The sequence below is a fragment of the Notamacropus eugenii genome, chromosome 3 (genome assembly GCF_028372415.1).
Source record: "Notamacropus eugenii isolate mMacEug1 chromosome 3, mMacEug1.pri_v2, whole genome shotgun sequence".
In the NCBI taxonomy this organism is placed as follows: Eukaryota; Metazoa; Chordata; class Mammalia; order Diprotodontia; family Macropodidae; genus Notamacropus; species Notamacropus eugenii.
Genome location: NC_092874.1, coordinates 212,391,935 through 212,407,356, shown reverse-complemented (window position 1 = coordinate 212,407,356; position 15,422 = coordinate 212,391,935). Strand labels below are relative to the sequence as shown.

General features: G+C 36.6%; 1 protein-coding gene and 1 long non-coding RNA gene across 10 annotated transcripts in view; one reads left to right on the top strand and one right to left on the bottom strand.

The window, feature by feature from the left end:
* Positions 1-15,404, top strand: part of LOC140533915 (uncharacterized) — a 141,218-nt gene extending 125,814 nt beyond the window's left edge. Inside the window, exon 8 of the long non-coding RNA XR_011977105.1 lies at positions 11,217-15,404. This is a non-coding gene — a long non-coding RNA (uncharacterized lncRNA). The remainder of the gene's footprint in view (positions 1-11,216) is intronic.
* Positions 1-15,422, bottom strand: part of KIF21A (kinesin family member 21A) — a 168,611-nt gene that overhangs the window by 70,891 nt on the left and 82,298 nt on the right. For all 9 annotated transcript variants that reach the window (XM_072654301.1, XM_072654304.1, XM_072654307.1 and 6 more), the window contains exon 11: positions 6,974-7,177. In XM_072654301.1, the coding sequence (XP_072510402.1) occupies positions 6,974-7,177 (204 nt within the window). The remainder of the gene's footprint in view (positions 1-6,973; positions 7,178-15,422) is intronic.

The following is a 15,422-nucleotide window of genomic DNA, read 5'->3' as shown; positions in this document are numbered from 1 at the left end:
TCTAAACACTTTTAAAGTACCATCATTACTTAACATATAGAGAGGTGAAGTAGTGGGGAAAGACATTGGCAAAGCAGGCCCAAAGCAAAGTCTTCTGACTTTCATTCCAAAAGTGCATGTGTTTATTTTTTTGCTTGTTTCAATTCTGTTTTATAAATATTTTAGCCACTGCTTTAAGAAGAAGTGTATATCCATCATTGAAAAGGAACCACAAAGAATAATTTCAGCTATAAGAAAGCACAGTTTAGTGAATAAAAAAATGAAAGTAAGATCAGTAGTGGAAAGAATTAATTTCAAGTCTTTACCACTAACAACCAAAGTACTGTTTGCAGATGAATTTAACAAAAAATTCATATACTGGAAGAGCATTTAAATTAGATATTCAAAATGTCTGCAAACCTATTTGGTTTACACATTAAATATATTTACATAATGAAAATATTTATATTTGAATTTCATACCAATAAGGAATCCAGTGTTCATAAATTCCTGCGGCCTAAATAAGTGTTATAGTGACAATTATCAAAAGAACAACGAAACGTACAAGTTAAATTGAATTTCTACACTAAAATTAGTAGATGGAATGAACATTATTACAAAGTAACTTGTGATTTATGCAGAGGACTTTCAACCTTCAAACTTAATCTAATTACTTTCACATATTATATGCATGTAGGTATGTATACAAATATTTTATTCACATCTATGTGAATGTGTATTCAAAATTATACATTATACAAAATTGGAGCGGTCTTTCACATGAATGTTTATAAATCTTCTTTTGAAAAGTTCATATTTTTGATCACACCAATAATGTTCATACAGAGTGGCATGGGAATTACCTGTGACAAGTAATAATTTTGATAGTCTCACTTTTTAAACAGTATTGATCATATATGTACTGGTACTGACTCTAATGACTAACTAAGCACACCTAACTTTGGCCATTGATTGTCAGAATTACTGTAACAGCTATTTGATGTGAAGGATCATTCAGACCTACAATGTAACAGAATCATGTGCACTAAAATGCAAAGTGCAGTCAAAAACAAAAAATGTCAACAACAAATTATTGCTATGAAACAGTTTAAATAATTCTGAGAGAATAAACAAAGACCTTTAAAAGGACCTGCTAGAGGGATTATTACTGATTGCTCTACAATGCAGTGTAAGTTGTATCACAGTTGAAAGAGAAGTCAAAGTTGAGTTAAAAAAACAAATAGATCATAGCTAACCATTGATATGATAAAAAAAAAAAAAAACAAACCTGTTATGATAAGACAATGCAAAGATTTAAGTACTGAAAACTAGGAAAGGAGAATCTTTACTGATAAAACTTACTTTACTTCATCATGACGAATGAAAAATATATTGATACACTGATAAAAGCAGAATTATACAAATTTCCAAATGGACACAAGAGTATCATAGCATGATTCTGTAGCATGCCACATGTCATGAATGGTTAGGAAATTTATTCAAGACATAAATATCCTTCAGTGGCTGGAAACTCACTTGATTTAAACCCCACTAAAAACCTGTTGCCTACATTCAAGGCTATACTTGGAAAAATGAACAGTTCATCAAAAGTGTACTATTTATCTAATATGATGTATGATTTCATGATAAATTAAAAGCTGTTATATGAAGCTTAGTAACTCAATGCCAAATGATACAAAACAAGTGATTACAGCAAAAGGAGGATACGTACATCAATAAATTGAATTATTTTACTTTTGGTCAAGTAATTCACATACCACTATGTAAGTATTAATGTGTTAATTACCCATATTATATTTTATCTTTAGATAGATAGGTATAATATATATTCTTTTTTTATTATATCACTATATAAAATTTTAATATCTGACTTTATCAGAACTGTTAGATGCAAAGATTTTTCTTTACTTGATTTTTTCTATTATCCTAGCTACACTGATTTTATATAAAAGCTCCTTAATTTTATTTAATCAAAAGTGTCTATTTTATTTCTTTTTTACAAAACAGATAACTGCTGATCTCTTTTGTTGCTTAGATTTATCCTTGTATTCTTCTCCTTCCCCCTTTTCAAAGAGTAATCGCTTATAACAAAGAATTTAGGGAAAAAAGTTCCACAAAACCTACCAATACACGGAAAAAAATCTGACATGTTATGCTCTGCGCTCAACATTGTGTTTCAAATCCTCTTTACATCCTCTGCAAAGGAGAGGAAGGTGGTTTCTTATTTCTTTTTGGGGGGGCTGTTTCTTTATTGTTTTGTACTTTTATTTTCCACTGTTTTCTCGTGGTAGTTCTTTCCATTTCCATTGTTGTTGTAATTGTGTATATTGTTTCCCTGGTTCCATTCACTTCACAGGAGTTCATAAAGTGTTTTTCATGCTTCTCTACATTCATCATATTCATTGTTTCTTAGATCACAATAATATTCCATGACACTCATGTGCCATGATTTATCTAGCCATTCACTAACTAATGGGCATCTACTTCCAATTTTTTGCTATGACAAAAACTGCTACTATAAAAATTTTGGTCTATTTGGAGTCGCTCTTTTTGTCAAGGACCTCTTACCTGATTCTAATGGTAACTAACAGCCTTGGAACAAATGCATGAACATTCATCCACTTGATTTGTTTAATTCTTAATAGCTCTCACTAATGGTTGTGATGGATGCCTGTGCTTATACTCCAATCCTAAAATCCCATTTCTCTCTAAAAATCCCATTTCTCTCTAACCTCGAAACACTGTCCCAGGTAGTTTCTCCCTAGCCATGAACAGCCTGCCCTAGATCTCTCTTGCTGACACAGTATCCAGATGTACCTATAGAATTTATTAGTTTGAACCAGCTGTGTACTGACTGAACTGATTGTGTACTGGCTCATAAAGATATTTGCTACTCACTGACCAATCATAATGTATCCTAGACTTAGCCATGGGTATACTCCCTTACATTTATTTTGTCTAACAAGACATTGAAGGGAGCAGTCTGGATATTTCTCAGTCAGCCCTGACCACTGGTTGACTAAGTGATGTTTCAGTCTTAAAACCACACTTCTACATAGAGACTCGCCTTGGGCTATTTCTCAATGATCTCTGGGTAAAATATTTGCACAGTAGTGCTTGTTTTTTTAAGAATTAACCAATCCTTAACCACTCCCTAATACCACCCTGAATCACCTAGCCAGCATATTTTACACATATTTTACTATAGAATATCCTATATAAACTTTACCTGTACCCCATTCAAACCTCAGATTCCCTGAGAACTCTTGCCTGCTGAAAAGCGTAATCACTCTTTACCATCTTGACTTCAAGAATGCTTGAGTCCATGAATTCTTTCAGTCCATCCTGGGAACTCCAGTCGTGGGGTTCCTGTACCTTTCCAATCCTCATCAGTTGTACTAATTCAGTCCAATTAACAATGCATTAATTGATGTATCTGTCTTTCTACAAATTTCTGTAAGAATATTGACTGCTTTTTGCCATTGTTGTTAATAATGATGGGTGTGAGGTGGAAGCTCAGATTTGTTTTGATTTGCATTTTTCTTGAACATTGTTACTGATTTGTAAGATTCTTTCATTTAGTTAACAGTTTGCTGTTCTTCTTTAGAGAGAACTCTTTGTTCACATCACTTGACTGTTCCTTCCTCTTCCAGCCAAACTCCTACACTTTTCATTTGTTCTCCAATCCTAGAGATTCAGTTTCTGACTGCATCATTCAACTAAAAATTTCTCTCCAAAATTACCCTGATTTCTTAATTGACAAAACCAAAGGTCGTTCCTCAGGCCTATTTCTTCTCCTTGAGAACAGGGACTGTCTTCTGTCTTTCTTTGTATGAACAATGCTTAGTACAGTGAAAGAGCTTAAAAAAGGTTACTGGATTGATTTAACATTATAAAAAAATAGCACATATATACACATTATAAAAATATGTACAAAATATACGTTATGTAAATAATAAAGACTTGTACAGGTTGTACATTACATTGTGAGTAGAAACCTTGGATTTAAGTTGTCCATCTGACACACACCACCTGTGGGACCATAGACAGATCATTTAAATCTCAGTGTCCCATTAAATTTTATAAGACAATGGCAGGTCAACCAGTTAAAGTGGCAGCTGCTACAGGAGTTCGACTCCCCACTGGGAGGCTGAATGGCTCTGCTGGAGAGACTCGACTGGCAAGATAGGCATGATGGGTACAGCAATGGGAATCCTCACCTCACTCACCTCCTGGCAGTCAGTCAACACATCTATAGTTCAGCAGCCCCACCACTTTCACATTCAGGAGCTTCCAAGTTCCAGCCACCTTACCTCCCACTGTCCTACCATCACTTACTCTATTCTCAGTCTGCTGACCCGTACTTCCACTTGAGTGACATAGTCTCCATCAACCCCCTGCACCAGCCTGCTCTGGCAACCAGCCAGCAACAGGCCTAGCCCAGCTGGCAAAACCAGGACCCAGCTGGCCTGAGCAACCACACAAGGCCAGTCCTTCTCCAGCACCTCTTGAGGCTGGACTCCAGTCCCTCAGGGGCAAAGAGGGAGACTTACAGACATTCTAAGTTGGTCCTGTAGCCCCACAGCCACCTGCTAGATGCAGTACTGGTAGAAAACCTGGGCTTACATGACATCCATCAAATGGAAGATGTCCAGAATGTAGAAGACCAACATTAGCTGTTGCGTGATCAGACAGTCATCAGGAAAATTTCTATTTCAATGACCAAAAGCAACTCCTTGGGTCTCCCCTGTCAGAAAAATGGGATGCTAGGAGCAGTAATCAATCACAATGAACTATTTTGCTCTGCTCCTGGAAGAAAAGACCAGAGCTGAATAGAAAATTTGACTTTCAAATACAAGACTCAAGAGAAGCATGAAAAGGTAAACAGGAAAGAGAAACCATAAGGGACTTATTAAAGTTGAAGCATTCACATTTGTACATGGAAACATAATTTTGTAACTCATGAGACTTTTCTCTGTATTAGGGTAGTTGGAGGGTACACACATACATAAATATATACACACACAGAGCAAAGAGTGAGTTGAATAAGAATGGATAATATCTAAAAAATAAAATTAAGAGGTGAGAAAAGAATGAACTAGGAGAAGGAGAAAGAGAGAGGTAAAATGGGGTAAATTATCTCACATAAAAGAGGCAAAAAAGGAAGATTTACAGGGGAAAGAGGTAGGAGATAAGAAAGAATGAATGAACCTTACTCTCATCATCCATTCCTCCCATATTTTTTGCCTCCCCTTCACATCTAAACTCATTAAGAAAGTCATCTACAATTGGTGCCTGCACATCAGACCACACCTAGAATTTTGTATTTTGTATAAGTACCACATTTTAAGAAATACATTATCAAGTTAAAGCATATCCAAGAGGGTGACAGGGATGGTAAGGATACTTGGAATCATACAATACAATGATTCAAAGGAACTGGGGATGTATAATCTAGGAAGAGAGGGCATGACTTCTGTTTCAAAGTATGTCCCATTTCCTCCATTATTACTTTAGTATCATGATACTCTAGAGGGATTAAATAAAAGTTGTTTTATTAACTGAATTATCTATGGCATTTATTTATATTTCCTAAGAAAACTATTTGTATCCAATTTATGTTATAGGGATAGGTAACATCCTGCTCTCAATCCACCAAATGAAAATGCATTTAAAATTTACACTATACTGTGCAATTTTTTGTGATCATCTAGATCTCAGTAAAATTAAATTATAACATTTGACTTTCTAACTTATGATAGCAAAGATTTGTCATGTTCCCTGTTCTGGATCTTTCAAAGACTAACATTAGTCTTAATAAATATTGTAATCGCTACTTTATTTGTAATTATACTTCATAAATGAGTAACTAATTATAATGTATCATCCCTTATACTGCCACAATCATCTATGATGAACATCTTTTAAGATGTTTATATCTTAAGTACATAATTTCATCTACAATGCTTCCTAATGAAAGCTGTGCAACAACTTGTGCTAATTATTCTGATGGTTCCTTTTCAATTCATAGCACACAACAGATCTAAGTGGTAGAATTAAAATTTCTAATAATTTTGTTTAAATACCCATTGCCTGAATAACCTAATTTATATAAATTAAGCAAAAATGTCAAATAAACACCAAGTCAAATATAACACTGAAGAATTGGAGGTTTGTTTGGCACAATAATGTATAAAAATATACTCAGCAGGTTTATATAATAGACTGGCAGTTTTATGAATAAAGAATAAACACAGAAAATTTGTAAATATTTAGCTGATAAACATTCAAGCACAAAGAAAAATTTTCATTTTCCTCTTCTTGCTTTGTCCAACCAATTTTTTAAAATACTGTGCTTCTCATGAAAATACATGAACTGTTGGCAAAAGAGATCATTTTCACCAAGGGAAGAATATGGATTGGACACATTCTTTGTTGGAAGAATTTTTTAAAAAAGAAAACGACAATAATAGAAAGACCTACTGAAAACAAATCAGAAACTTTTCTCAGAACATTTAAAAGACCAAATGACATTAAACAATATTTGGAAGAATCAGTTTATCCTTTAGATAAATACATCTACAAAAAATTTAAGGGTGTGTGTGAGTCTACTTAAATGCATAAAAAAATTAGAAATAAATTTTAAAACTGAAAATATTCAAGTGCACTGATATATGCTTTGTTTAATGCAAGATGATTACATTTGCAAGATGATTAAAACAAGAGTAGCTAATTCTATAGATAGAAAGGATTCCCATAATTATAAATTCACTCTTTCAGGATCAATAAAACAGATAACATGATAATTTATCTAAAATAATTTCCCTACATGTAAAAATATAATTGTAAGAATAAACAAAATCAATTTAATTGTTCTAATTTCAATTACATTAAAACATTATTTTACATATACAGAAGGCTATATTTACTATATCTTGAATGCAAATAAAAATATACTTAAGAAAAACAATACCTTTTCTTCTTCTTTTTTTCTTTCCTTTTCAGTTTTTCTAAATCTTTTTTAGCCATATCTATAATTTCAATGGTTTCTTTCTCTGAGGAAAGTATAGAAGGAGAGAAAGCTGATGATCCACTGAAATATGGTGATCTTGCTGTAGCTCTTGTCAGGTTACGTCGAAGGTTCTCATTCATTGCTTCACTTTCTAATAATTTTGCCCTGGTGACCAAAAAGACACACACACACATACACACACACACACACACACACACAAAATTATAGGTATTATTTAACATGCCTAAAGGTGAATTTTTTAAAACTTTAAGAATGTAAATATGTCAGAAAGACTGCTTTTCCTGAGAAGGTAACCCTTTTCCTTGCCAGGGAAAACCCTTCTATATGCATAAGTAACCAAATTTCATCCTGTCTTCCACAGAATGCCACCTCCATCATCCCCATCTCCTTACTAATCTTCAGTCTCTCCTTGTATTCTAGCTGCTTCCCTGCTGCCTACACTCTCAAATCTCCCCCATCCTGAAAAAAAAAAAACCTCACTTGATCCACACCCCTTCATGACTAAATTTCTGAAAAAGCCATCTGCAATCAGTCTTCCACCTTTTTTTTGTTTTAACTCTTCAGTCTAACATCCAACCTCATCACTGAAGTCAAACTGCTTTCTTTAAAGTTACTAATAATCTCTTAATTCCCAAATTTTATGGCTTTTTCTCAATTCTCATCCTTCCTGACCTCTGTAGCCTCACAACTATCAATGCTATCCTTCTCCTTGATACTTTCCTTTCCACCTACCTATTGAATTATTCCTTCTCAGTTTCCTTTGTTGAATCTTCATCTTCACCTGCTAACCACGATTTCCCTAGGCACTCTTCTCCCTCTGTACTATTTCACTTAGTATCTTATCAGTTCCAATAAACTCAATTATTACCTCTTTGCTGATGACACTTATTTCTTCTTATCCAGCCCTAATCTGTCTGGCCTCCAGTCTCACACCTGGACATTTCAAATTGAATATTCTGTAGATATCTTAAACTCAATGTGTCCAAAATTGAACTCATTATTTCTTCCTCCTTCCTCCCATAAACCCATCCCTCTTCTTCATTTTCTAATCACTATTTAGGATACTAACATCCTCCCAGTTACCCAGGCTTGAAACTTTGTTGTCATCTGCAACTCTTTACCCTCTGTCATGATCCATATCCAATTAGTAGCCAATTCATGTTGATTGTACCTTAGTAACTTTTCCCATATATTCCTCCTTCTTTTCTCTCATACTTCCATCACTGGTGTAGGTCCTCATCACCTGATGCCTACCAGACTATTGCAACCAGGTTTTGATTGGTCTCCCTGATTGAAGTCTCTACCCACTGTAGTACATCCCTTCAGATATCAAACTGATCTTTCTAAAAAGTGCAAGTCACAATCTCCCAACTCCATTCAATAAACTGGAAAGGCTCTCTAACATCACCAGGATCAAAAATAAAATCTGGTTTCATTTTCAAACCTCCTAAATTCTGAAATCTTACCTTTCTAGTCTTGGTCCACTTTGATTATCCACAGTAATCCAGTGATACTGGTTTTTCTGCTGTTAACTCCTAAAGACCTGCCATTTCTCAACTCTGGGAATTTTCACTAACTGTCCCACATGCCTAAAACTCTCTCCCTCTTCATCTATGTCTCCTGTCCTCCCTAGCTTCTATCAAGGCATAGCTAAAATCTGACATTCTAGATGAAGCTTTTTCCAGTCCTCCTTAATGTTATCCCTTGTTTATTATCTCCAATTTATCCTGTCTATATTGTACTTGTACAGTTGTATTCTTTCAATCGTGAGCTCCTTAAGCAAGGACAACCTTTTATACCTTTCTTTGTATCCCAGTGCTTAGGACAGTTCTGGCACATAGTAGGTGCCTAATAAGTGCTTGACTAATTGACATTTCTGATCCTTGTCTAGCATCTCCAACTGCCAACTGGATATCCTATAGACACTTTAAACTCGGCCAAAACTGACCTCCTCATGTTTACTCCCAAGCTCTCCCCTCTTCCTAATTTTCCTTTTACTGTTGGGGGTATGAATATCCTTCCAATAGCTAAGCTCACAACCTAAGAATCATCCTCTTAATTTCTCTCATTCCCCTCTCCATATTCAATCTGTTCCTCTCTTGTGGATTCTACCTTTGCAACATTAGTACACACTTTCCTCTCCTCTGACGTTGCCACCGACCTAGTGTATGTATCATGCTTAGACTATAGCTTTTTAGCTGTCCTCTCTGCCTTGAGTGTCTTTCTATTCTACTGAGCTATCAATGTGATCTTGAGGAAACAATGGCCTGGTCATATCCTCATGCACTGCCCCTATTCAATAAACTCCAGTGGCTCCCTATTATCACCAAGATCAAATACAAATTCTTTTCTTACACATTCAAAGTCCTTCATAACCTGCCTCCCCTACACACACTTCTAAAATTTTCTTATACTTTATTCCCCTCCCCTCCACATACTTCACAATCCAGTGACACTGGCCTCATAGCTGACTCTCACTGAAGACCAACCCTGGACATTTTCACTGTCCCTCATGCCTGGAATGCCCTCCTTCCTCACCTCTGCTTCTTGCCTTCCCTGACTTTCTTCAAGCCCAGTAAATATCTCATCTTCTACAAGAAACATTTTTTGATCTCCCCTAACGCTAGTGACCTCCCTCTGAAAATAGCTCCAATTTACCCCATTATATTTTGCATGTACATAGTTGTTTGTATGTTGGCACCTCCATCAGAAGCTTATTTCCTTGCAGGTAGGGGCTATTTTTGCATTTCTTTGTATCCTCAGCAATTAACACATAATAAGCACTAAAGAAATACTTATTGACTTGGACTAATTCTAGATTGCAGGGTTATACATTTGAAACCACTCTTTTACTACCCTAGAGCACAGGTTCTTAACATTTTTGCATGTAACAGACCCACTCTGTCAGTCTTCTGAAACCCAAGAATTGAATAATACTTTTTAAATCACTGAAGAAAATGTTAAATTTCAATTTGAGGCTAGTGAAAATAAAGAAAACCAAGTTTGTGGACTCCCCTAAAATCATTCTGATGGTGTGTTTGGATACCTGTGCTTGGACCCCAATTCCAAAATCACATTTCTCCCTAGCCTCAGTGCTAGGATAGCCTGCCCGAGAAAAACATTTATCTCTCTTCCTGACATGGTATCCAGCTGTACCTATAGAATTTATTAGTTTGAACTGCCTATGTACTGGCTCATAAAGATATTTACTACTCACTGGACAAGCATATGCATCCTGGACTTCTCATTGCATTCTAGACTTAGACATATCTATACTCTCTACATTTATCATGTCAAAACGAGACACTGAATGGTGGCAGACTGGGCATTTCTCAGTCAGCCCTGACTGTTAGTTTACTTGGTGATGTTGCAGGCCTAAAACCATACCTCTATGTAGCACCCCCCTGGATTATTTCCTGATGAACTCTGGGTAAAATGCCTGTACAGTAGATGCTAAGAATGCATATTCTTTTAAGAACCGACCATTCCTTAACCACTCCATACTACCTCCCAGAATCACCTAGTTAGCATATATGGCACAAGTTTTACTGTAGTTTAGCCTATATAAAAACTAAACCTGTACCCCTCTAAGATTGCAGTTTCCCTAAGAACTCTTGCCTGCTGAAAAGTGGAACAATAAATTTTTGCCAACTTGACTTCAAGAATGCCTGAGTCTGCAAATTCATTCTAAATGACCCCATCTAGGAACTCCGGTTTTGGGGGTTCTTGTATCTCTCCAACCCCATCAATTCCACAGACTAGATCACAGGTTAAGAACCCTTATTCTAGAGGATATCATTGTATATGATGTTAAAAGTAATTATAAAAAACAAAAACATAGACAAGAAAGTGGAGCAAAGATAGTATAGTACGAAGAACTACTGGAAGCTCACGTGCATAGCTGCTCCAAACTGATCTAGATAGAACATACATAAGACAAAGTCCAGATCAGGAAATCCAAGGGCAAAAAATCACAGTGAGCCATTTTTCCAGTCCCTGTCATCATAGGGAAGACAGAGAGGTTTTCTGACACTGGCTATAGTGTTTGATCAGGAGTGTTTTGTGTGCATAGAACACTTGAGTTTGCAAGGAAAGACTATGCACCAGAACAAGGGGAAGTATGAGAACCAGCACCAAGGAACCCGACTAAACTGGAATCTCTGCTGTTCCTATTCAATTTTAGGTCACCAACCCAAGGCTGACAGAGGAGGGGAAATGCACCTCAGGATGACATGCTAGAATAAGAAGTAGTCTTGGGCCCTAGGCTATGTATCAATCAAGGAATAAATTCAGAAGCAAGCAGCAGCTGTGTGGCTCAGGATGCCCAATTTGAAGCCAGAAGAGGAATCACTAAGGCTGCTGCCATAAGATCCTTTCATAGGAAACAAAATTTTCCTTTCATTAATAGAGATAAAGACTTCAAATGCAAAGTCCTTAGAAAAGATAATACATTTATTTAATTAGCCATCATGTTTAGATGCATAGTGGATAATTTATTGAAAGGCATTTTGCCACGTAAGTCATCAGCATTTCTATATATAATAAAATGAAGCAAGAAGATATGGAAAAAGAAACACCATTTTTAAAAATTACAGAAGGTAGAAAATACTTGGGAGTCAACCTGCCACAACTATACCAATACAATTACAAAAAACTCTTCACACAAATTACAAGAGATCTAAACAATTAGAGAAATGTTAACTGCTTATCAGTGGGTCAAGATAATTTAACAAAAATGACAGCACTCTCTAAACAAATTATCTGTTCAATGCCATATAAATCAAACTGTCAAAGAATTATTTTATAGAGCTACAAAAAAAATAACAAAATTCATCCAGAGGAACAAAGATCAAGAATATCATGTGAATCAATCAAAAAAAAGGCAGACTAGCAGTACCAGGTCTCAATCGATGCTATAAAGCAGTAATTATCAAAACAATCGAATAAAAAACAGAATGCCTGATCAATGGAATAGATTGGCCACAGAATATTCAGAAGTAAATGACCACAGCAACCTATTTTTGGATAAACCCAAAGATCCAAGCTACCTGGGAAAGAATTCACTATCTGACAAAAACTGCAGGGAAAATTGGAAAGGAGTCTCGGCAGAAACTAGGCAGAGACCAATATCTCCTACCATATACATAAGTTCAAAAATTAATACATGATTTAGACATAAAGGGCAATATCATAACCCTATTAGGGGAACACAGGAAAAAGTATCTATCAGATTTATGTCAAGGGAAGAGTTCCTGACCAAACAAGAGACAGAAAATCAAAGGAAGTAAAATGAATAGTCTAGATTACAAAAAGTTTTTGTACAAACAAAAAGCAAAAACTGGGGGGAGGGGGGGAATTTTACACCAAGCTTCTCTAATAAAGGTCCTATTTCTTTTATATGTGTGTGTGTGTGTGTGTGTGTGTGTGTGTGTGTGTGTGTGTGTATGGAACTGAGCTATATTTATAAAAAAATGAGCCACTCTCCAATTAATAAAGGGACGAACATATGAAAAGGCGGTTTCCAGATAAAGAAATCAAAGCTACCTATAGTTATATGGAAAAAATGCTCTGAATTATTAATAATAAGAAAAGTGCATATTAGAACAACTCTGATATACCTCATCATATCCATTTGATTGGCTATGATGACAAAAAAGAAAAATGACAAATGCAGGAGATGGAGAAAAAGTAGGATACTAATACATGGTTGTTAGGGTTGTGAACTGGCCCAATCATTCTAGAAAACAATTTGGAACTATGCCCAAAGGGCTCTAAAGCTGTGTATACCCTTCAATCCAGCAATCCCACAACTAGGTCTATATTCCAAAGAGATTAAAGGAAAAGGAATCATGTGTACAAAAATATTTACAGCAGCTTAACTAGTGGTGACAAAGAATTGATGCTGAGGAGGAAATGTCCATCAGTTGAGGAATGGTTGAATAAGCTGTGGTATACGTTTGTGATGGAAGATTATTGTGCTATAAGAAATGACAAGTATGATGATTTTGAGAAAAATGTGGGAAGATGTATATAAATTGATGAAAATGAGCAAAACTTGAACACTGCACATAGTAAATATAGTAAGGAGGATCAACTGTGAAAGACTTAGCTACTTTGATGAATAAAATGATCAAGACAATTCTGAAGAACTTATGATGAAAAATGATAAACAATTAAAGAGAAAGAACTAATGAAATCTGAGAGGAGGAGCCAAGATGGCAGAGTAGAAAGGTACACATATGCTAGCTCCAAACCCACAGCCCATAAAATACCTGTAAAGAAGAACTCTCAACAAATTCTGGAGCAGCAGAAGCCACAGAAAAACAAGTGGAGGAGATTTCTGTTCCAGAGGGACCTGAAAAACCAACACCAAAGGTCTGTCGTGCCCCAGACTGGAAGCAGAGCCCAGCGCTGTCTTGGCTGCCCAGCACCAAGAGGAGCCTTTCCGAGCAGGCTTCAGGGACAGAATCTCCAGCAGCCACGCAGGTCCCTCCACCCACAGGTGCTAAAGGTCAGTGAGAGAGTCTTTTTGGCTGGCTGAGAGAGGAGCGGGGTGTCTCCATAACTCAGGCCCCCTCGGGAGGCAGCAGCAAAGGCAGCAGCAGACAAGGGCTCCCCAAGCAGGCAGGAGCTCAGATCCATTGTTGAAGGTCTCCACACAAACCCCCTGAGGGAAATGAGCCCGAGAGGCAGCGCTGCCCCCACCAGAGCAGCTGAACTTAATCTCACACTGAATAGCAGCCCAACTCCCGCCAAAAGCCCCGAGGCTGGGAAGCAGCATTTGAATATCAGCCCCCAAGCTCTGCTTGGATGGATCTGGAGGTGAGGCAGGTGTGGAGAGGACACTCAGAAGTCAAGTCACTGGCTGGGAAAATGCCCAGAAAAGGGAAAAAAATAAGACCATAGAAGGTTACTTTCTTGGTGAACAGGTATTTCCTCCCTTCCTTTCTGATGAGGAAGATCAATGCTTACCATCAGGGAAAGACACAGAAGGCAAGGCTTCTGTATCCCAGCCCACCCAATGGGCTCAGGCCATGGAAGAGCTCAAAAAGAATTTTGAAAATCAAGTTAGAGAGGTGGAGGAAAAGCTGGGAAGAGAAATGAGAGACATGCAAGCAAAGCATGAAAAACAAGTAAACACCCTGCTAAAGGAGACCCAAAAAAATGCTGAAGAAAATAACACCCTGAAAAATAGGCTAACTCAATTGGCAAAAGAGGTTCAAAAAGCCAATGAGGAGAAGAATGCTTTCAAAAGCAGAATTAGCCAAATGGAAAAGGAGATTCAAAAGCTCACTGAAGAAAATAGTTCTTTCAAAATTAGAATGGAACAGGTGGAGGCTAATGACTTTATGAGAAACCAAGAAATCACAAAACAAAACCAAAAGAATGAAAAAATGGAAGATAATGTGAAATATCTCATTGGAAAAACAACTGACCTGGAAAATAGATCCAGGAGAGACAATTTAAAAATTATGGGACTACCTGAAAGCCATGATCAAAAAAAGAGCCTAGACATCATCTTTCATGAAATTATCAAGGAAAACTACCCTGAGATTCTAGAACCAGAGGGCAAAATAAGTCTTCAAGGAATCCACAGAACACCGCCTGAAAGAGATCCAAAAAGAGAAACTCCTAGGAACATTGTGGCCAAATTCCAGAGTTCCCTGGTCAAGGAGAAAATATAGTAAGCAGCTAGAAAGAAACAATTCAAGTATTGTGGAAATACAATCAGGATAACACAAGACCTAGCAGCTTCTGTATGGGATTGAAGGGCATGGAATAGGATATTCCAGAAGTCAAAGGAACTAGGACTAAAACCAAGAATCACCTACCCAGCAAAACTGAGTATAATACTTCAGGTGAAAAACTGGTCTTTCAATGAAATAGAGGACTTTCAAGCATTCTTGATGAAAAGACCAGAGCTAAAAAGAAAATTTGACTTTCAAACACAAGAATGAAGAGAAGCATGAAAAGGTGAACAGCAAAGAGAAGTCATAGGGACTTATAAAAGTTGAACTGTCTACATTTCTACATGGAAAGATAATATTTGTAACTCTTGAAACTATTCAGTATCTGGGTACGGGGTGGGATTACACACACACAAGTAAAGACAGAGTGCACAGAGTGAATTGAAGAGGATGGGATCATATCTTAAAAAAATGAAATCAAGCAGTGAGAGAGAAATATATTGGGAGGAGAAAGGAAGAAAGGGAATAGGGCAAATAATCTCTCATAAAAGAGGTAAGCAAAAGACTTTTTAGTGGAGGGAAAAAGAGGGGAGGTGAGAGAAAAACATGGTTTACTCTCATCACATTCCACTAAAGGAAGGAATAAAATGCACACTCATTTTGGTATGAAAACCTATCTTACAATACAGGAAAGTGAGGGT